General features: G+C 41.4%; 2 protein-coding genes across 2 annotated transcripts; one reads left to right on the top strand and one right to left on the bottom strand.

Moving 5' to 3' along the window:
• Positions 1-5,661: 5,661 nt before the first annotated feature.
• Positions 5,662-6,200, top strand: LOC109427245 (protein FMC1 homolog). Its single transcript, XM_019702763.3, has one exon. The coding sequence runs from the start codon at positions 5,800-5,802 to the stop codon at positions 6,115-6,117; it is 318 nt and encodes a 105-aa protein (XP_019558308.2). The 5' UTR covers positions 5,662-5,799; the 3' UTR covers positions 6,118-6,200.
• Positions 6,201-6,328: 128 nt separating this feature from the next.
• On the bottom strand, positions 6,329-12,449 carry LOC109427244 (flap endonuclease GEN). The gene is made up of 3 exons (XM_019702762.4): positions 12,227-12,449; positions 11,226-12,153; positions 6,329-7,487 (listed from the first exon to the last, which is right to left on the bottom strand). Exons 1-3 carry the CDS (start codon positions 12,382-12,384, stop codon positions 6,360-6,362), a joined length of 2,214 nt encoding a protein of 737 aa, XP_019558307.3. The 5' UTR covers positions 12,385-12,449; the 3' UTR covers positions 6,329-6,359.
• Positions 12,450-23,457: the final 11,008 nt, after the last annotated feature.

The following is a 23,457-nucleotide window of genomic DNA, read 5'->3' as shown; positions in this document are numbered from 1 at the left end:
TCAGAGTGACTCAGGAAAAAGTGCTCTTTTGTATAAAATCAAAAAAGCAATACATTTTTCAAAATTTAAAAACTCAATTGGGGTTTTTTAATTTAGAAAAATTTAATGATTTTATATTTTTAAACAAAGGGGCACCTTTTTCTAAGCCTCTATGATTTTTTTCCAGATTTTTAGATCTTTGTTTTGATACCTAAAATCAATTTCAAAAATTGATTCAAATCACCTTTTGACAGCTGGGCAACTGCTTGACAGCTCCGCCCAGTACAAAATCCGACGAGGGATGATTCGACAAATCGCTCCCATACAAACTTTAAATTGATTTTTAAATAGGTTCCCGGGCTCCAAAATTCATGAAAATTTGGATTTCGGCTCAGTTTGGCGTGTAGATTCAGAATATGGAATTGTCTCAACATCGCTTAAAAAGCCAATTGTTTGACAGCACCGCCTATTACCTCCTGCGATGAGGGATGATTCGACAAATCGCTCCAATATAAACTTCAAATTGATTTTTAAATAGCTTCTCGGGCACCAATATTCATGAAAATTTAGATTTCGGGTCAGTTTGACATGCAGATTCAGAATATCGAATTATCTCAACACCGTTAAAGAAGCCAATTGGGTTGTTTAGTGAATAAAATATTGATCTTTTCTAGAGCCTAATCGATAGAGCTCGTTTTTCTGAGTATAACGTGATTTTATTGGATTCCAATGGCTTTGTTTTGATGGTTAAAATAACAAAACAGTTTTTATTTTCGTGTTCAACCCGAACAAAAAAAAAAATCCCATACAAACTTTAAAGCATTTTAAAAATAGTTCCCGCATTCCAAAAAAAATATGAAATTTTGGATTCGACTAATTTTTGGATGGAGAATCCGATTATAAAATAATCCGGATACCCCTAAAGAACCCAAATGTAATTTTCTCAGCTTAAAATGCTTTCGTTAAAGTTTTTGTCACCAGGAATGTAAAGTACAGTTATATTAGAAGTGTATTAAGTATTTGTCAAATATTCAGTCAAAGTTCAGTTGTGCTCAGCCTATCCAAAATACATGAATTCAGTAACAAATTTTGAAAACGACGTATAATCAATGTTGTAGCATTGATTATACGTCGTTTACAAAATTTGTTACTGAATTACCCCTAAATGTCTAGATTGAGTTTAAATAAGGGCGAAAGTAACATGAGCGAGTTCTGTTCATCGACTCTCTCTTCTTCAAATTAAAATGTCATTGACATTGTATTCCGCGACTTCTGGATCTTGTAACTGCCGATGACGCTCACGCGTCTGGGGCATGGACTTCCGCACGCCCTAGGCCAGCTCACCTCTATCGATCTCAGGGCCTACAATAAGGCATTTTATGAGACGTTTCAAATCAGCTGTTTTTTAATGTTTACCAGCTTTGAAGTCCAACCGGTGGGCCCATTTATTTACATTTTCGTTAGCATAACATGTGATACGGGCCCATCCAATAAACGGGGTTCATTTATCTGCAAAAATGCGTCAAACCGCCCACTATAATTAATATCCGTAGACCGTGGGGATGTTTTTTCATCTACTAGTGACATCATACAGCTCGGGGGATTCATACATGCCGCATTAGAAACCGAAACATCTCTGCCAGCAAAAATCTGATTAGCGCTCACCACATGTTATGCTACTTTTCGCGAAAACAAAAATATCAAATGTAAACACTAACAATGAGCGGCCCACCGGTAGAACGTCTCGTAAAATAGCTTATTCACACTAGAGAATACTCCCCTTTAGACCACTCAGACGACTTAAATCCGTTTCACCTCAAACCGTCTTCTTTAGTGCATGCAAAAGAAACTAAGCGACACAAGTAAAATTGAATTATTATGACCTATTATTTATTGAAAACTCTAAATCTTGGTGGCCTAGCTTTAAAATACTCAACTCACGGTTCTCGACGATTCTCGGTGACTCGCTGGGCTGTTGTCAGGTACCACGTTGTAACCTGTGGTTACAATTTTGTGTACTTTTGTTGTGTGCATTTTACCCACCTACACCACTGTGTTTTTATTAATTTTAATTTGTTTTATTTTATTTAGTTTTTTTGTATCAAATTAAATTAGGGAAATAAATTCGTGAATATTGTATCGGTGAGGCATTCGACCCCCAAGCTCCCCCACTCCAAGGCACACATCAGCAGCAACAAGCAGCAGAAACAATCGAGTGCGGTGTGTGGTTTGTTTTTGGTCGAGCCGATGACAATTGAAAGAGAAAGTGTCGAACCACGAATCGCGACGGACGCAACATTTTTAACCCCGCGAAAGACGTGCCGGAATAATTAATTAGTGCCGTTTTCGCGTTGTCCGTTGGCTAGATGGTTGTTCCTAGCCTCGTCGGGAGTGAACTAGTGAACATTTGTTCCCCGATTATTTGTGCCGGCCCGTGGTTCGGGCATAGAAAAGTGTAGTGCTTGTGATAGTGCTGTGCTAGGGTGAGGACCACCGCCATTGCGTTGCGGTTCGCAAAGCGTCCAAAATCCCACCGTTCTCGCTACACGGGCTCAGTCAATAGAGCCAGTCTCGCCCGTGTAGCTAATTGCCAAGGAGAACGAAGGCAGGACAGTACAAAGGGGCGTACTGCCTGCGGTAGTAAACCGCGGTTTCTACCGGGACTTGCTACGGCGAGTAGCCTGTCCGGTGATTTATCACCACCGTCGCTAGGGGGGGTCCGATAAAGGAGTCAATCTCCTCCCCCTAGCTAATCGTCAAAGACGACCGCTTTTCGGTCTTATAGTGCCCAGAAGAAGAGAGTGAAAGAGAAGAAGAAAGAAGAAGAAGAGGAGGAAGCTTCGCACAGGCCGTGTGGAGCAACGAGTGCGACCACCATCACCACCGCTGCTGTTCGTCGAAGGGCCCCAACGTGTGACATCGACCATCGAGAAGTGCCTTGGGGAGAACGGGGCAAAACAGGTCAGATAGATTAATATAAAAGTTTATTGCAAAATTGATTTATTATTATTTTACGAATTAATTCCATCCGAAATTCAAATATTAGTGGAGGTACCCTGCTTTAGGCCGCCCTGCCGGGTAACAGCGGGTAAGGGCTGAAAGCCTCTTCTTACAACGTGTCCCGTGGATGCGTCACGTGGCCGGGTGGTTGCTCGGTAGGCCGCGGGAGATGGGAATCCGATGACTTGGCTTGAGGGTGGCGGGAATAACTTGCCACAGTTCTCAGGAGCGCTTGAGTTGGCCGTATTTCGACAGACGGTCGATGGACCACCTGGGAGGTCCCAGTGCCAATAGTTCTGAGATCGTCTACCACTAGCACTCTTCAACACGTGTCGTTTACGGAAACTCACTACACGGTTGGAATTCTGTGAATCACGATACTCACTCGCGAGATAACACTCTTTAACAATTAGCGAGCTGATATTGTAACGTGTCACTAACTATCACTTAGAACAGGCCTAGCATGAATATAACTTTTGAAATAGCACTCTGTACACTTTTCGATGCTTTCCAGGATTAAGAAACCTCATGGTGGGTGCAGAGGGTTTTTATCCCCTTTGGGTAGATTTCCCTCCTATCGGAGCTTATAGAGACGAACCAGCCAAGGGCTGAAAGTCTCTTTAATAAAGACAAATCAATCAATCAATCCTATCGGATGAGGCATAGGTTCCACCCACACATAATTTTCCAATAAGAATTGTATTCCTCACACATTGCTGGGCTTCGAACAGTAACTGTTGAGCAACTGTTGAGTGCTGCACTTGATTACAAGATGTAAATAGCCGGGTATGCGAGTCGAGCTAACGCTACCTATCTTCGAATGCCCTATCTAATTTTTTCATTTTATTTCCATGGGCAATAGGGTTCTAAAATATGCATTCTAATCGATATTATTTTAACAATTCAAAATTTCCTTTTGCATGAAATTTACATTTACTAACATTGATGTTATTATGCCTCTCAAGAAAAATCAGAATATGACGATTATCTGCCTCTGGCTTCTGATATCAGCGCGACAGTCACTAATCATAACAGCGTCACCAGATTTAAAAGTATATAATTCCACTATATGGGGTTTGACAGGAAGAACACTCATTCCACTGAGCTACTCTTGCCGTTCGTCACAAATACATTCAAAAACATCTGTCACTTCGCGAAACCAACGTGCTTTTGTTTTTGGCGGGAACACTTTTTCTTTTGTTTTGCCTTGCGACTGTCATGCGGCGGTATGCCTTGCGAGCGTACGACCGCCGCAGGACTCTAATAAAAAATAAGCGCGACAATATGATGTTATGATCATAAAGGCAAAGCACACCGGGAAGATTCATTTATTACGTCCACCGTTTTTCAAGATTTTTAGACCCCCCCTCCCCCTCTGTCACGCTATTTCCCTATACCTAATACACGTACTGTCACACTTTCTTACCCCCCTCCCCCAAATGATAGACGTAATTTATGAACGTTCCCAAAGGGCAATAGAGGTAATAAACTATAGAGGGAGAATGTCGCTGGCGTCGCCGCCGCAACATCTCTTGCTGGCGAAGATAGGGAGGGATATAAGTGTCAAAGCGAAAAAGTATGCAGTTTGACAGATAGATACCCGGGATGTTTGCGAACGAGAACAAAGGGAACAGCAGCGACATTCGTCCTCTATAGTTTATTAACTCTATTCGAAGGGCAGATTTCATGATTTCATGGTGGAAACTTCTTCGAAGGTTACAACGTTACAATCTAAAAAGGCTCAGTAGTGGTCTGTTTTATCACTCCTGAGTACGCTACTGTATTTATAGCAAAGATCGTCCGCGGCGAATCAGCATGCTGATGCGCCAAAGTCAAAATGTCAAAACAACCAAACGCCGACAGCCACTCGGATGGTTTTGTTTTTGTAACTTCCACGAAAAAGCAGCGAAAATCGAGAAATTTTGCAAAACGATACGCAAAACCGACCAACAGCAGCGAACAGGGCCGTGTTAGTAGAAGCCCCGTCAATGTGGAACAATTCCTACGGTAGGTAGAAACACCTGCTCCCATCACGGACTGTGGCGATCTCGCGGGGTGGTGAGGAAATCCAAATGTTTTGATTGGGATGTCAGCAGCGGAGATTACATAAACACGGTCGTTCTGTTTGCAGGTGCCTCGAAGGGACGCAATTTGATTTGAAATCGTCGGAATATTTCCTAAATACGACTAAACAGGTACTTCCTATCCTCGGTGCGGCCCAGCTGAAAAGGATCCTCTGCCTTGGACTGGGAAAAATCCTGGACTGTCCAATCGCACGGCATCAGTTGGCTTTCATTCGTTGTTTAAAGGAGGAGCTTGGCTTTAGCGGTTCGATTGAATATTTCGATCCGGTGTTTTGTGAACAGGCGGTTCGTGTCTTGGAGCGGTTGGGAGGTGTGGTTCTGCGGGAGAATTGCGAAGGGAAGTATTCAGCCGACGTTGGGACCTTGTTTTATTTGCCACACTGTCCAAAGCAGATAAGCAACAACTTGCTTTGGAGAAATTGGAGCAAAGAAGCGCTAGGAAAAGTGTTTCTGATAGGGAATAGCTTTGCAGGGATTATCAGTAATTGTCCTAAGAGATTCCTGGAGAAAAACGCACATTTCATATTGGAAGCGGAAGATTTTTGCCGAGAAATCCCACTTGACAATACATTCAAACACACGGATATATTCAACGACACTTCCCTGCACTACTTCGACGACACTGCTTTTGGCGACAAACCGGAAGAGTTTTGGGTATCAACAGAACCAGAATACACTGAGGAGGATCTCGAATTAATCACCAGAAACATTCAGACAGGCCTCACCTTAAGCGACAATGGCAGCAACCCGGGCGACCACCAACACGCTGAAGAAGCTTCTGACCGAACTGAAGGCCATAACTCCTGAAGCAAACCGGAAAGAATCCTTGGCGGCCAAATACGTGATTTCACAGTTTAAAAAGTTTGAAACGACCGAGCAGCAGCATTGTCGAGCCAAGGAGGAAATGCAATTTGCTGCGGAGACCTATCTGTGCTATCTGCGGAGCGTGCGCAAGCACAAGGAACTCAGCGAGATGTACAGCGGCCGTGGGGAACGAAGCATTCGCGATACAGCCGATATGGTGGGCTTCAAGCTTCCCCATGATCCGAAATGAGCGCGGCTGGGAAACTATTGGCCTCAGATTTATTGTACAGATTGGTTGATTGAATTAATATAGTAGTTTTGAAAAATCCAAAATAGGTACTTGACTTACGTGATCCGAAAAACAGAGACGTAGTCCTACGTCAAAACTCTCTCTAATTTGTAACCGATTTGGATGAAAATTTCCCAAGCTGGCTGTCATCAAAATCACATATACAAAACGGTTGTTTAAATCATAATATAGCGTTACTTACATTAAAAATCCAGATCGTAGACAATAGTTTGATTCATCTCATCCGAAACTGGCATCACGAATTGATCCTTCAGGGCAACGGAGCATTCGAACATGTCCATTTCGTTGTAACCGTCCTGCAGCTCCGGCGGTGGTACATAAATCGATTCGAAGAAGAAACTCCTGCGTTTGCGTGGTTTGAGCGATCGGTTCAGCAGAGATTGATTTACCAAATCCGCTTCCGACGAGAGAATGTCCTGTTTCAGCAGAAGTTTGTGTTGAACGTTGGCGTTTGGCTCTTCATCCGGTTCATCATCCAGACAGAGGTCGTCCATTGCCGCATGCTGGACACTCATCGAGAGCAGCGTCTTCATAGCTCGGGCTTTGGCTAGCAACTGCTTTATTCGTTTGTCTTCTTCCTCCTCACCCGGAAATGGAGTACGTCCGTAGTCCGGATGGCAAACACGATCAATGACATCCGAAACATTAAGGTAATCCGCGTCCCATGCCGACCCATTTGCAATGAGATCCCAATAGATAGAGTCCGAAGCGGAATCAACGGACATGTTGGAGATGCTCTGATTCAAATCCGTCATTTCATCTGAATGTACATCGCCAGTTATGGGCAGATTGCATTCTACCATCAAGACTTCCTCCTCCGGTTCTTCTGGCGGTGAGTCACCGGCACTCGTTACAATGTCCATTAATTCTTCCAACCGTTTTTGTTTAGCATTCTTTGCTGTTTTAGTACCCGATTGCTTCTTGGGGGACTTTTTCGGTTTTCTTTTTGGTTTTGTCTTTGACGCCAGGAAAGCTTCTACGAGATCCGGATACACCGCAGAAACTAAATCCTGCGGCTCGATGGTACTCCACAGAGATTCTTCGCTGTTGCCCGGCTCCTCCAGAAACGTTTGCAGCTGGTCGTCCGGAATCAGCCCGGAAAAGATCGACCCTTCATCCTTCCAAACGATTTCGTAACTAGCTACTCCTTTTGGAGATCTCTTTTTCTTAATAAAGTCCGGTTGCAGCTTAATGTTGATTCCCCGGGATGGATGTTTTCTAAGGGTCACTAGCTGCCAGTGGGTGAAGAGGGGGAACAGTTTCAAAAAGCTGTAGATTTCGTTCCACTGGAGAAGATTGGCAATGTTGCGCTGTAAAGGATCAATTTGATTAGCATACGTTCTATGAGCATGACCATAGATCTTAAGCAACATTTGGAAAGGGCCCAGGCTTTCTGAGTTAACAAGCATTCCTGATGAACATGCCGAATCAATTCTTATATTCGCATTAGAAAGCTAGGAATGCGCTAGGAAGTCATTTAGGACAATGTATTTATAGAAAGAACGAGCATCAATGAAAAAAACCAGATTTATCCACCTAGTGGTGATAGTGCCTTTCTCGTCGAATATGTACTCATGATCTTTCCGTCGACGCAATCAATCTTGCATAGAGTCAGTGATCAGCCCTAAATCTCTGAGCTTTGGTAACGGACGAGATGGAGGAAATGCTCATAACAGCGATCTGGGACTGTACCACCTAAGAATTTCTGAATCATCAGAATGCTTTATTTAGAAAATCAAGAATTTTATCAAGGTCATCATCGAATTGGGGCATTTATTCCTACATTATGTTCAACGTATGGGCAGAGCTGAAAGTATCAGTACTTTCAGTTGACTGCTTGACCACCTTCACTGGAGGCTGATTCATACCAAGATGACAATAGGGTTAAACTTTTTTCACAGATCACTTTGACAAAGTTTTATCTGCACACTTTATACTATATTTTATTATCATTCGTTACAAAATTCATGTAGAATTTGTAATGTAGTTATTTGAATTGCCAATGCTATATCACATTCAAATATCAACCACATTACAGAGCTCGCCCTCCAGTCACATCAAAATATTGCGCAGTAACTTTAGACGCAAATAAAGATTTAAAAGAATGTTCCGGGCTGATGCACTTAAATTTTAATTTTTCCATACAACGTTGATCCATCCTACTGTAAATTTACGTCTCAGGAATCTAAAATGGTGTGATTTGGTGGGATCGCTTTAGTTTTTTTAGGTTTTTGGTTCTCTTACACATATCCATCGCCTGCACTGATTTAGTTCACTTTCGTAATTTCACTGAAGCACCCAACGCTGCTTCTGCAACACCACCGGTAGCCTCTTATGTAGTCTGAGTCTATTTTGTATTTCTTACGAGACCCCCGGAAATGATTCCGGAACACAATCGGTATATTTAAATGTGATCTGAGTTTATGAAAACTGTTAATCAGGTTACCCGGAACTAAAAACACTATCGGTGGTAGTAACTTCTGTGGACTGTGCCTATTTTCTTATTATCCATGCATCAGGTTACTGACAAAAAAGCATTTTGATGTACCGCAAGCATGGGTTTGATACACTTTTATGTATGTCCACTTCCAGTGGGACACCCTTAACCGGTTCCGGAATATTTACATGGTTCATTTTTATATTTGACCAATTCCGGCGGGACATCTGAAATCGGTTGTGGAAGACTATCGGTGGTCTCTAACGTAATCTGAGCTGATTTTCTTGAAAATCTTTCATCAGCTTATCGAAAAAAACCGCGATTTGATGAAGCGCATGTATTTGACCACATCCAGAGGGACACCGGGAACCGATTCCGGGACACTACTAATTTTCCCAAGCATGATCTAAGATAATTTTTTCTTGGTAACCGTTCATCAGGATACCTTAAAAGCCATTTGATGTGTAGCGAATATTTTTTTGGTTCTCTTTTACATTCGGCCACTTTCAGCGAGACACCTCGAACCGATTCTGGAACACTATCAGTAGTTTCTAATGTGGGCATAGCTTATTTTCTTGCTGATCGTACTAGTTATCGAAAAGGCCACTATTTGATGTGTCACATGTATGGATTAGGCTGCTTCCGGCGGGACACCAGGAACCGGTTCCGGGATGCTACCGGTTCAGATATGATCTGAGACTATTTTCCTGCTTACCGTTCCTCAGTTTATAGAAAAAGCGGCGATTTGATGTGTCGCATGCATTGGTTTGGTTCACTTTTATATATGGCCACTTCCGGTGAGACACCCGGAACCGGTTTTGCAACACTACCGGTTCAGATATAGTCTGCGACTATTTTCCTATTTACCGTTCATCAGGTTATAGAAAAAGCGGCGATTTGATGAATCGCATGCATGGGTTTGGTCCACTTTTATATTTGGCCATTTCCGGCGGGATACCCGGAACCAGTTCCGGAACTCTACCGGATCAGATATAGTCTGAGACTATTTTCTTGTTTACCATTCATCAGGTTACAGAAAAAGCGGTGATTTGATGTGTCGCATGCATGGGTTTGGTTCACTTTTATATTTGGCCACTTCCGGCGGGATACCCGGAACCGGTTCCGGTATGCTACCAGTTTAGATATTGTCCGAGACTATTTTTCTGTCTACCGTTCATCAGGTTATACAAAAAGCTGCAATTCGATGTGTCGCATGCATGGGTTTAATTCACTTTTATATTTGGTCACTTCCGGCGGGACACCCAGAACCGGTTCCGGAACACTACCGGTTCAGATATAATCTGCGACTATTTTCCTGCTTACCGTTCGTCAGATAATCGAAAATGCCGTGGTTAGATGGGTCGCAAGCAGTGAAGAGAATTGTCAGACAATAGAGGCACAAAACAAGCAACAAAGAAGGTGCGACGATTACTCTTTATCCCTACTGGTAACAGATAATGACATGATCTCGAAATTTTTTGTTGCAGACAAAACGGAAGCTGAATTTGTTGCGTGCTTTTCAACTCGTGAATAATCAATCATTGCTAACCCAAAGTCGAAACTGTTTAATGATAGAGCTTCACCAGAGTTGCAGTGTTTACCGACTCGAAGTTACCGTTCGAAAATCGCAATGCAAGGCTTAAAAATCTCTAAACTCGTGGTGTACGATGTTAATCCCATTATTTTCAAGTTGGGACAAACTTATGTTGCATGGGTTTGTTTGTCGCAACAAATACAGGTTGCGACATTGTCGTTATTGTTGCGCGATGATTGAATTTTGATTCACTGGTCGCAAGCATGGGTTTGTTGCAATTTCATATCTGGCCCCTTCCTGGGGTACCGGTCCGGAACACCTAAATGGCCATAACTCCGGAACGGCTGGACCGATTCAAACCATTTTCAATAGGAAACAATGGGATAATATTCCGCGTCGACTGAAAATAAAAGCGTTGAAATCGGATGATATTTACTATCCAAAAGTGAGATGACCTTTTTGTACACATACACACATACACACGCACACACATACATACACACACACACATACATACACACAGACATCATCTCAACTCGTCGAGCTGAGTCGATTGGTATATGAGACTTGGCCCTCCGGGGGTTCTATCAAAATTTCATTTTTGGAGTGAACATATAGCCTTTCGGTACACCTTGGTGTACGAGAAAGGCAAAAAGGTGCAATATATATTGTTATTCTTTACTAGCTGTCCCGGCAAACTTTGTCTTGCCCGGTTGTGATGGTTTGACAACTGTTGAGGTCATTGCGGCACCGCACTCTAGATTGGTTTCACTTCGATCACGCCTAATTTCTTCCCGGTTCATAAAAACTCTGTATTTTCTCAATTTTCGTAATTTTTTAAACGATTTTCGTAACTTTTTCTGCATATAAACACAGTCGCCACGAATACGAATCTAACCGTGCAAGAGTCATGCTGATCGGTTCACCCGTTCGTGAGTTTTGTTGCCTCAAAGGAATTTTGAATTTATATATATATAGATTAAGCTGTTTTGCCATAGGTTTGTTTAGGGATAGGCAATGGAGAACCCATAACTCTTAGATTTGAAAAGAAGCTGAACTATTTAAGTATATACTTACAATGAACTTCACGATATTTGGTTGTCGCCACTCCAAATCCAACGGTGGTAGCTCACATCTCCGATCCATAAATTCGCTTATAATTGCCTCCGGCGGAAATTCCGGATCCTGCAACGCCTTCCTACGGATGTCTAGCTCAGTCTTAATATTCGCCCTCCGGTTCTTCCATCTGGATTCGTCGCATCCTTCACTGGTTCTACAATCCTGGCAACCTGCGCGACGGTGGACAAACAGTTTCCCCCGGTGGCCACAATCGGCACACACATTCTTGTCTTCCGCTTTCACTTCCTCCTCGGATAAACGATCCGCTGCCGAACGCCACGAACGAATTCGGGACAAAATTTCGCTGCTTCGGAAATTGTTCAACAATCGATTGATCATCTCTCTACCCACGCCAGGTACTCCGCCTGGACTGTAATCGCATCCGGACAGTATTCCCATGGCCACTATCTTCTCCTGGCCCAAATCCAACGTCATACGTATCTTCTCCATATCGTAAACATCCACCGAGCCGCCGCCGTTTTGCGAAGCACAAAAGTTCCTAAACACTCGCACCGCTCCATAGGCGAAACAGTCCGAATCCTGACTGATCACTCCGTAAACCAGCCCATCATGATTTAAATACGCACACAACGCTTCTGCCTCACCCGGAGCCTGTACGCAAACCAGCCCCATCGAACTCAGCAGCTCTTCGCACTGTTTCAGTACGTGATGGAAGCGGTTCCGTTTCTGTTCCGTGGGAGCCTGGCTGCTTTTCTGGCTGGCTCCCTTGTCGCAGTTGGCTGTTTTTCTCGGCCGCACACCGCGGAACTGCATTTGATTCCGCTTGATGATAACTCCATATTTTAGCGGTGGGGCAGAGCCCTCCAGCACAAACACCGGAATGATGCCGCATTGCAGCAAATAATAGGTGCGAAAGAACAGATTCCTGGAAATAAAAGTTTTACTCTATATTGTACGGGAATACGATTAGATTAGAATATTAAAACGTCAACCCTTACCTCAGATAGAACCGCGGATGGACAAAATAATCGACAACGTTCAAGCTCTCGCAGACCCAGCCGGAGAGATCGATTGCAACCGCCTGGCCATTCAGGTGGAACAGGGCTTGCTTTTCGCTGTGCGGTGTCAACAGATTCCACAAATCTTTTATGCCCATAGTGTACACATTAACTTTTGAAAAATTTTATGTTTGTTAGGGCCGATTTCTTCATCCTGGCTTAAGCGTTAAACTAGGTTTAACTATATGGGTAAGCCTGGCTTACCGGTTAAGCCGAGGTGAAGAAATCGGCCCTTAATGATTCAAAAATTACTTTAAAATTTTGTAATGGAAATTCAACGGATGAGAATATTTTTGAAATAATTATTTTTCAAAACAAAACACGCGCGCCCGACCTGCGTCGCGACGTCAGCGAACATAAATAATAAATCTACTTTACCGACAAAAATTTGAAACGTACACGCTAATCTCCAGCTACTCAGATTAATGTCAATAAGTGACCCAGATCGAGCGAAAACTGCAGTTACTCAATTGAGTTACTCTTAAGAGTGCACGCTAACCCTCTGTCGCCACGTCGATGGTTTGGTCAAAGTCTCATTTATCTATTGTAAGCACAATGTATTCAACGCTCACTCTTCACTTGATTATAGTAATGGCAAGAGAAGTGCCACACAAATTATTATAATGATTTATAATGATTTATAATAATAAGGAACATACTAATTGTAAAAATAACGTTTGATGAATCGCGTTGGTCACAAATTCATGTAGACCGGTGTAAATTCCAATGTGCAAAAATCAATCTGAATCGATTGGAAACGAGACAACGTTCCACCAAACGTTATCACCATTATGCTTTGATCGCGTAGCGTTATGGAAGGGACTGTTTTGGATAAACACATAATCCAGCGCGGAACAAACCGCGCGTAGTAAACGATTAGTCCAGAGCACATATTTATAAACAAATAATTTGCTTTCCACTTCCCTGATGCTACTACGGTTATGCTTGGCAATGGAACTCTAGCGCAAGATCAATGTCAATGTCAATTATTAAGCGTATGATACGCAGATCGCATACATTCAGAACATTATAGGAAATGAATGATCAAGTTGTATTGAATGAAAACGTTTTCATATTCAGGATCAATCATGATCTTTACTACGCGTTTTCATATTCAGGTTCATTCATGATCCGTATGATGCAAGAATTCTAGATGTGTGGTAGTACAGAAATTAGATCGATTCATGTAGGCATCTCCGGTAATACGCATGCGTGAGATGAATTATGCGATCGAATTTGATATTGCGCAGTCAGATAAAGACTTGCCACTTATACATAAGCATTATGATTAAGCAATATTGTGAAACCCTATTGAACCAGACAAGCACCGCTAAGATTACAATTGTATGCAACTATCCATGCTCACCACCAAGAGTTAATCCAGGAAAACTCTAATCTATTGCAGACAGCCTCTTGTCACCGCAATACTGCCCCACAGGAAAATAACGAGCCAACATCTTTGGTTCCCACTTTCAGCCGCCCCGTTGAACACAATAGCGGCGGCTCGGGCGGTTGGTTCCCCATGACAGCGCAAAGTTTGTAAACAAACACAATTCCAGGAGCAATAATTGAAAACGGCGAAACATTTTACACAACAGATTTGTTTTTTCACCTTTTAAAACAGTTAGTTAAGGCAAAACATGACTTTTAATTTCTTAATTCTAGAGCTCGATTTGAATAGGTCGTATGTGCTTTCGTCGATATAAAAATCGATCAGTTTATTTTAGTTACTATAGCAATATCAATTATTTTTCGAGGACTTTTAGTGATTGAACGGAAATCCTGTTTTGTAAGGAATCGGATGTATGGATAAGTTTTGTTTAATTTCAACAGCTTTCGCTTCAATAAGCGAATCCAACTGATCGAATTTTATATCGACGAAAGGACATACGACCTATTCTAATCGAGCTCCAGAATTATTTATTTCATAATGAAGTCGTTATGGTACCAGCTCGTTTTCTTCACGGGGAAAAAGTTTTCATAAAATTTAGAATTTTTATTGATATGATTCAGCCACAGTCAATTATCGTTCCTGGATTTTGATGCTGACCTCGAAAACATGGCCGCGTGACAGGAGGCTGATTGCAGAGGCTTAATTGCTGAAAAGATTCTCAACTCGGCTAAATTAATTGTAAGCAAGATTTGCTTGGAAGGTTTATAGCAAGATTATATGTATGCAAGTTAGAATCTTGATCGATCATGGCAAATTAATGATGTGAAAAGGATGAGCATACTTTCTGGACGGCACATATACAAATGGAATAGTTTTCCACAGGATCAGGAAAAAACATGTTAAAAAGAGGGTGCGAAAATGTCTGGAGAGGTCTGGACGAGGGTATATAAGGGGACCCCGTTTCATGAATAAAGCATTCGCGGTAGATTCTAGTACGAGTCAAGTCAGACTCTTTGTTTTGAAATATCCGAAACCACCTAATTCTCTTCGGGTAACCACCCGAATAAAAAATACAGTAGAAAAACCGAACGTTATATTGTAACAGTACTATTTAGAACCATATTTTTAAAATAGACACCACTGTAAAAATAAAAATACAAAAACAATAAGATGTAATGTTGGATATCATACCGTGAATTGTAAATAAGATTTTTACAATATATTATACAGGTTGTTAAGTATCGTAACAATATAATAAAATATTTTTCTCCATATATATTTTTTTGCAAAACCATACATTTTATTGTTAATGAATTGTTCAAAATACTGATACGTGGGTTTAAATATACCGTACATTGTATGGTACATGAATGGTTTCAAACAATAAAATGTACCGTAAATAAATTGTTTTTAATTGTAATTTCACTACTGGTTATACATTTAATCAAATGGTTTTGGAATGGTTCTCTTTTGTTATGTTGAATTGTTTTACATTACATAAACCACATATTGTTATATTATCTTGCCATTTTCCTCCTGTTAATGGCATCTTAGGCTTATTAGATTTATTAGAATGCGCTTTGGGAATTCCTAGAGCGTTTTGGATAACCCTTCATATATAGGATCGCCCACGTCTAAGTCTGAGTAGTCTCTGATTGCATTAACAGTTGAAGCTTAGGCTCCCATTCCCCACCAGCCAGATAACCGGGTTTCGCAAACTAAGCATTATTTGTGGCAACACTTTGAGCGGCATGATGGAACTATGCCGAGCGCGCTAAGTGTTATTAGACCACTAATGTAGTTGCATGAAGTGGGTGACGAGGTACATAAGTATCATTACAGCGTGCTTAACCGTTATTGCAATATTGAGGCACCAGTTTGACTAAAGTTTGAAATACATAACAACTCATGAGATAACTGTCAAGTTCGATTCAAATATAAGTTAGGTTAAAAAGCGAACCCGCCATGGAACCCGCAGATGAACCTATATTAAAAGTCATTTCAGTGTTCAGTCCAGTCCATATGTTAAAGATGGCTCTACGTCAAAGATAAAGTTTGTCAACCGCATTTGATTCGATTGTGGTCGAAGGCAAGTTCACATGAGAGAAGAGGAGAAACCTCCCCTAAATGCAAATACAGAAATAATAGTGTTGAAGTGTTGAACTCATCTACTGATTTACGGTAATCTGACCTGCATCTTTCCGGGTTGGCCTACATTGCATTAGTATTTCTCTCATCGCACTCTACACACCTAGCCCGCCCTCGAACCCGCCATATCTCTTGGACCCCTGCTTGGACCTGCAGTTCTTAGGACATCTGGTTTACCACTGATTTAAACATGTTATTGGCATTAACCCTTTGGAGCCGGAGGGGTCATATATGACCCCGGCGATGAATCCGAGCATAACAAACGTGTTCGACACCAGCGAGGTTGCGTCAACAGCGGCGAAAAAAATCGATTCCAAAAGGTTAAATTGATGTTTCAACTTATTCACTTTTTTTTCTTTCCTTTCTTTTGCATCAAAAAAGTCACAAACATCAACAAAACAAAGCACGGAAAAAATCTTAAACTCAATAAATCTGGTGTTCGATTTGAATAGGTCGAATCTGCATAGGAATCACAGCAAACATACGATCTATTCAAATCGAACACCAGAAATAATTAAAATTTAAGGAAAAATAATGTTTCGGAAAAGTGAATGGTTCAAACGTAAGAAAATCAGTATAATATATTGTTACATAAAAATCCAATGTAAATGTATAGTATAGCGAACCATTTCATTACAATACACTTTATTGTAGCTGGTACACTGTATGGTGCAGGAATAGTTTTCACCATACACCCTATGGTTAGTTTTTATCCGGGCAGTCCCTTTTGGAGGAGAATTTTGTTTTAGAACTAGCCACAGAGTGGATCTCTTCGGGTAACCAGTCCCTTTTGGAAGAGAAGTTCAACCTCAATCCTCTTCGGGTAACCAGTCCCTTTTGGAGGAGGATTTACCCATCAGGGAACAATCAGTGAAGCTCTTCGGGTAGCCAGTCCCTTTTGGAGGAGGCCACTGACCTTGATGGTTATTGTCGTGAGAGTTTTTGAGGTACGGAAATTCTGTATCTGCTCGACGGCAATAAAGAGGAAATCCTTCGCTTCCTCTAGGTTGAACACTCCCTCACATTTTGGTGGCTCCAGAGAGGATAATAATTGTTGGTGGTTTCAAAAGGTGTGCTGACGCCTTCTAATAAGTCAGTTGTCCGTAAAACAATTTCACTTTAAAACCGCGTAATTCGGAAGAACATGTAAAGTGAAAACTATAAGGTTCAAGTTTGAACCAAGGGAAACTGTGAAGATCAAACCGCAGTCCAAGTGAAATTGCAAGCCAATAAAAGTAACAGGAATCACAGTTACGTGAACTATATGAACAGTGTCAACACTATTACCTCCAATGTGGAGACATTTATCGACATCCGGATAGTGAGGGTCGTTTTGAGCCAAAAGTGCTAAAGAAGAGTTACAAAAAAGTGCTCTACAGTGTAGATCCAGCAACACATCTGTAATCCTTCAAACTGAAGGAATTTGACGGCAATCCAAACGGGGAGCGCCATTGTAGGCCAAAAGTGCCAAGTAAGTCGTCATAACCGCACCGAATACTGTCTCATCAGTGAAAGGAGCAAACGGACGGTCAACGCAATAATCTTGTTGGATCAATTTTTGGATGTGCAGCAGCAATCATTTGTCGGCGATTAGTTTGAAAGAATAACAACGTCGAGAGGCCAACAGTGCCGGGAAGCCAAAGTAAGTCGTCATAACCGTATCGAATACTACCTCATCAGTGGAAGGAGCAACCGGACGGTCGACGCAATAATCTTGTTGGATCAATTTTTGGATGTGCATCAGCAGTTATTTGTCGGCGATTAGTTTGAAAGAATAACAACGTCGAGAGGCCATCAGTGCCAGGAAGCTAAAGTAAGTCGTCATAACCGTATCGAATACTGCCTCATCGGTGAAAGGAGCAACCGGACGGTCGACGCAATAATTTTGTTGAATTAATTGGATGATCAGCAGATGTTAATTGTCGGTGAATAAAAGTTTAAAAACGCCGAGAAGGTCAAAAGCGCCAAAGAACAGGAAAGACACCATAACCGTCGGCTACCGCCTTGAAGAGGAGGCATAGCTTGGGACGGTATTTGTCATCAATAGCAACAAATTCAACCGCAACTGTCGGCTACCGCCTCTAGGAAAAGGCATAGCTTGGGACGGTATTTGTCACCAGCAAGAAAGAAAATCAAATCGCCACTGTCAGCTACCGCCTTGGTGGAAAGGCTTAGCTTGGGACGGTGCGTGCAGAACATCGCAACAGGTAATCACTGTCGGCTACCGCCTTACAAAGAAGGCCTAGTCTGGGACGGTGTTAGAAATCAACCGGGACGTAGCTGTTCGTCATCGATCTACTTGAAATTAAGTAAACAAAACGTTAATCATGCAAAAAAGTTACTTTGTCACAAATAAATCTGGTCATTGTCGTCTTTGTGACAAACCAGATGAAGAAGATAAATTTATGGTATGCTGCGATGAGTGCGACCAGTGGTTCCATTTGAACTGCGCAGGTCTATCGCAACCTCCAAAGAAGAGTGATCGATGGATATGTGTTAAATGCTCAGATATGGAATTGATGTGGAAAGGCCGTGTATCAAATATATCTATGTTGGGTGATCCAAATGATGATCTTAGAAAATCCTTGAGCAGACCATCTTTAATGGAATTGCCTTATTTTGATGGATCACATAAAGTGTGGCCGCGATTCAAAATGACTTTTGACCAAACCACCAGGGCTGGGGGATTCTCTGATTTAGAAAATCTGACGCGATTACAAAAATATTTGAAGGGAGATGCTTTAAAATCAGTTAGCTCTCTGTTGATCGATCCAAATAATATTAATGCAATCATGAATCGTCTTGAAAATAGATTCGGGAGAGTAGAAGCTGTCTATACTGGTCTCATCAGAGATATATTTCAAGTAAAAACTCCGCGTTATGATAACCCTCAATCGATAATTGATTTCGTCGGGGCAATTGGCAGTTTGGTTACAAATATGCAAAGTTTGAATCATCCGGAGTATCTTAATGATCAAAGATTACTTCGTGATCTCACATCAAAGTTACCAGGAAACCTTAGAGGAAGATGGATTGAGAGCTTGGAGGATCAAAAGGCACTAGCTACTCCTCAGGCTCCATATGTAGCTCCAACAATATCTGAATTTTATGATTGGTTGAAACCACATGAAAATTTAGCTACGGTATTGATGTCGGAACGTAATCCAAGAAACGAAAGAACTAATAAGATAAATTTTCATGATAAGAAAAATCCTTTGCTTAAATGCATAATTTGTCGGTCAGCACATAAGACTTCAGATTGTTTTAAATTTAAACAAATGGCTGTCATGAAAAGACGGGAACTAGCGGCCAAGGAGAAAATTTGCTATGCATGTTGCAACTCTACTACGCATGTAGCTTTGAATTGTAAATTTTCAAAACCTTGTAAAATTGATGGATGTGGAAGGAAACATCATCCGTTACTACATATGAAGCAAGGTTTATCCAAAGGTGGCAAAGAAGAGACAGTAAACTGTCATCTAAGAAGGAAAAATAAAATATTTTATGAGATTATCCCGGTCATACTTAAACACCAGGATAAAGAAATTGAAACCTTTGCATTCTTGGATTCAGGATCATCTGCCAGCCTGGTTCAACAAGATATAGTAAACGAACTGGGAGTCAAAGGTATTAACAGTCCAATGACACTTGCTTGGACCAATGGCAAAACAATACGAGAGAATCAGAGCCAAGAGGTCCAAATTGAAATTTGTGGAGTTAAAGGTCGTACCTATACATTGAACAACATAAACACAGTAGAAAAGTTAAGTTTGCCCTATCAATCTTTGGATCGGGAAGAGCTTATTCACCGTTATCCGTATCTATCTGGAATAGATATTCAAGGATATTATGAAGCTGAACCAAAGCTATTACTTGGCCAACCTCATGCATTCCTCATGATAGGTTTGGAAGGGCGATCAAGAGGATTCAATGAACCAATCGCCCGAAGAACGAAGCTAGGATGGGTTGTACATGGACAACTGAATAGGCATCCTAAACAGAAAAATATAAATCATATTTTTATGATCAATGACTTCGAAGCAAAAAATACTGATGAAATATCTATGAAGGGGATGATGCCAAATTACTTCTCCACAGAAGGCTTTGGAGTAAAAGTACCACAAGAACAACTGATCTCTAAACAGGAAAAAGCTATTGAGACAGTTAAAAATAACCAACAGTACAACGACAAGATTAAAATGTTGGAAAAGCAGTTGATGCATATCCAGGAAAATTATAAAAACGAAACGGACAATAGCCAAAAAATGAAGAAGCAACTGACAGAATTGCGGTTGTCCAAGTCGGACGTTGAGAAGAAAGCGAAAGATCTGCAGTCACAAGTGATAAGCCTCCAAGCTGCCCAGGATACCCTCCAGAAAGAAGTGGCCGATCTGCGGACGCGCATACCTTTGGAGAGCGCCCGAATCCAGATGACCGAATTGCAGAAGGAACTCGAGGGAAAGATCCACTCGTTGGTGGGGAATCTGGACAGGTCCGTGACGCGGGAACAGCAGGCCATTGAAGACAACCGGAACCTGTCGGACAAGATTTCCGAGGTGGAGAATGTGGTATCCTGCAGGTAATAAACCTGCCAAATTATAATGATCTTGATACTGAGTAGTGAGTAACAATTATTCGGTATATCGAGTTTAGAGTGTTGTTTGGATATGCGCAGTAGAGTAGTGGGACTGACGGGGAACGGAGTGATAGTAAAGAGTGTATCAGACCAGTGGGACGGATTTACGGATATTCCGGATTGCGCCTGAGCCGTGACCGATCAGGATCACCGAAGGAGATTCCCACAGTGGCGACTAGGATGGGATCTGTAAAAGATAATTGTGTTTTGGTTGTTCATTTGGCAGCCGGAAGAGAAATTGAGCGGTGCTCATGCTTGTTGAGGTTATGGGACGAGAAGGAGGAGGTGTGATGCAAAGTTGAAAATGGCGAAGTAGGAGTTACGCTGTTCTTTGGATCTTCAAAATCAATGATGTGTAACTGAAAAGTACACCATGCTCCCGGGGAGTGTTGCAGAAGGAACTGCTGTTCAATGTTGTGCAATGCACAGTTTTGCTCCCGGAGAGCGTTGAAAAAGGTGAAATAGTTGGTACCGGAGACCGAGCTTGCAATAGTCATTGCAAAGCATTGCATTGCTCCCGGAGAGCGTATCGGAAAAGATTGGTCCCAGAGACCGGATTAAACTGGCTGATGCAAGGCATAGCAGGCTCTCTCTCTCTCTTCTCTCTTCTTGGCGTAACGTCCTCATTAGGACAAAGCCTGCTTCTCAGATTAGTGTTCTATGAGCACTTCCACAGTTATTAACTGAGAGCTTCCTCTGCCAATGACCATTTTGCATGCGTATATCGTGTGGCAGGCACGAAGATACTCTATGCCCAAGGAAGTCAAGGAAATTTCCTTTTATGAAAAGATCCTGGACCGACCGGGAATCGAACCCGTCACCCTCAGCATGGTCATGCTGAATACCCGTGCGTTTACCGCCTCGGCTATATGGGCCCTCAAGTGCATAGCAGGCTCACGGAGAGCGAATTTGAGAAAGAGTTGTGAGGGTATAGACATATAATCGTATAACCCAACAGGGAAAACGATAACCCAGACTTGCCGGAAGCAATGATGCAGGCTGGAGGCCCGATCTTATTATAGAGGGGAATACGGGCTCTTAGGTATATGAAAAAAAAAAATACGTTGAACGCAAGGTGGTGATATCGGAATTGGATGGAGCGTGTTAAAATAAAAACAATGAGGTACACCGAACTCTGACAGACTGATGTTGAGTAAAATTGTGTGCTACGACAAACAAAGGTGAATCGTAAAATAAACCTACGAAGTAAACAGTTTGTTATTCAAAAATAACTAGACTGTGACGAATCGGAATCTGGGACATAAGAAACGTAGTCTTATGATGTTTTATCTTCAGTAATGAGGATTGTATGTCAAACTTCAGACATTGTTGCAGGGCAGAGAAAGCCTTAGCTTCTGGTTCGACGCTTAAAGATAGAGTGTACAGGGTTATAGAGCGACGACGTCACAATCTTTCACGTAATAGAGTTTTGCATAAAAAATAACCTAATTGTGATCCCCGAGAGAGAGAGAGAGAGGAGAACGGCAACGAACGGGAATCAAAACAAACCATCGGAAACTGTCAAAATTCGTGTGGGAGAGAAGAGGACAGCAAGAAAGCAACTGAACCTAATGTTTATTCGTGACGTCATCTTACAAAGCCCAATGAGGAATCCGTGGATTGCAGTTTATTTTCAATATAGTAGTCGTTTGGTCGGGACAAACGGTTTAACTGGAATGCTTTATAACAGTCCGGTAAGTGCAACATATCCGTCAGAATGGTGCGCCAAGTTAGCTAAAATGAATGAATTCACGTTCATCTAAAGCGAGTGTATGAGTAGTGACGGTTGTCAGACGATACTGTTATCCAATTTCATTCGCTAAGTGTGCAAACGCCAAGTTATCAAACGTCTACTGTAGGAAAGGCGTAGAGACGAAGAAAAAAAAACAGAAGTGTAATATTAAACCTATTAAACATTAATCACAATTGAGGTATAAAACGTCAATGCACTACCTTCAAATGCTGTACATGCTGTTGAGTATCTCAGATTGAGTAGATAGATGAATGAGACTGGAAAGTGTCGTCGTGACTGCAACTGAGATTTCAAGCATGTAGCAGACAGATTTGAACTTGAAAAAAGGAGAAAAACGCAAATATTGGTTGTGATTATATATGCATCAGTCTTGTATAAGTATAAGTATAATTATTTAAAGAGGGCTGAAATTGATCACCTCGCAAGTATTGGGATCTTCTGTAAAAAAAGGAGACGATGTAAAGATAGTGAAGTTCTTCTGCCTAAAAGGATTGAACATGATACATGGCAAATGATAACGGATTTCAATAAGGAACTATTTAAAAAAAAAAGAAATCGGAAAGGAAACTTAATGAAGAAAGGCATGTTGAAAGAAACAGGAAAACTATAAGAAAAATGACGGGAGAGAAGTAACATAAATGACTTAGTGATATCATCATGGACTAGATTCGTATTATTGTAAGCGATACAGTGAAGATATTATCAGTAATGGAAGGGAGTCAACAAATGTAAATGGAACTATATCCTCGGCGTTCAAAACAAGTGGATGGCGACAGAGAAGCTTCAGATTAGAAACTTCAAACGTATCAAAGCGTACATAGTAAATGTTAAACTTTACTTACAACAAAGAAGTCGTTCTACTGTGTTAGTGCTACAAACTGATGACGTCTGAATTGTCACGGCATACTGAAAGACTTACGAGGTAGAACTGAAATATCTCACTATGTACACGATGAACTAAAATGACTATGGGATAGATAATTATAATAACCAACATAAATCGTAGTCTGACATTTCAGGATAGTAATCTAAACGATATAAATATGGCAATTGTTAATATAGAGAAGACTTCTGGAAAATGCCGGTTTATATTACCATTCTGTTTTATGGGAAAAAAGGAGATGTGGTATCCTGCAGGTAATAAACCTGCCAAATTATAATGATCTTGATACTGAGTAGTGAGTAACAATTATTCGGTATATCGAGTTTAGAGTGTTGTTTGGATATGCGCAGTAGAGTAG

The sequence above is a fragment of the Aedes albopictus genome, chromosome 3 (assembly GCF_035046485.1).
Source record: "Aedes albopictus strain Foshan chromosome 3, AalbF5, whole genome shotgun sequence".
Classification (NCBI taxonomy): Eukaryota; Metazoa; Arthropoda; class Insecta; order Diptera; family Culicidae; genus Aedes; species Aedes albopictus.
Note: the sequence above shows the minus strand (reverse complement) of the source record. Positions and strands in the feature narration are given on the sequence as shown.

Bases quoted from the DNA above. Each gene is read 5' to 3' on its own strand.
- LOC109427244 (XM_019702762.4), bottom strand. From the start codon at position 12,384: ATGGGCATAAAAGATTTGTGGAATCTGTTGACACCGCACAGCGAAAAG. The intron at 12,154-12,226 runs GTAAGGGTTGAC...TTTTATTTCCAG, and splicing joins CATCCGCGGTTCTATCTGAG to GAATCTGTTCTTTCGCACCT. The intron at 7,488-11,225 runs GTAAGTATATAC...GATCCTTTACAG, and splicing joins CAAATATCGTGAAGTTCATT to CGCAACATTGCCAATCTTCT.
- LOC109427245 (XM_019702763.3), top strand. From the start codon at position 5,800: ATGGCAGCAACCCGGGCGACCACCAACACGCTGAAGAAGCTTCTGACC.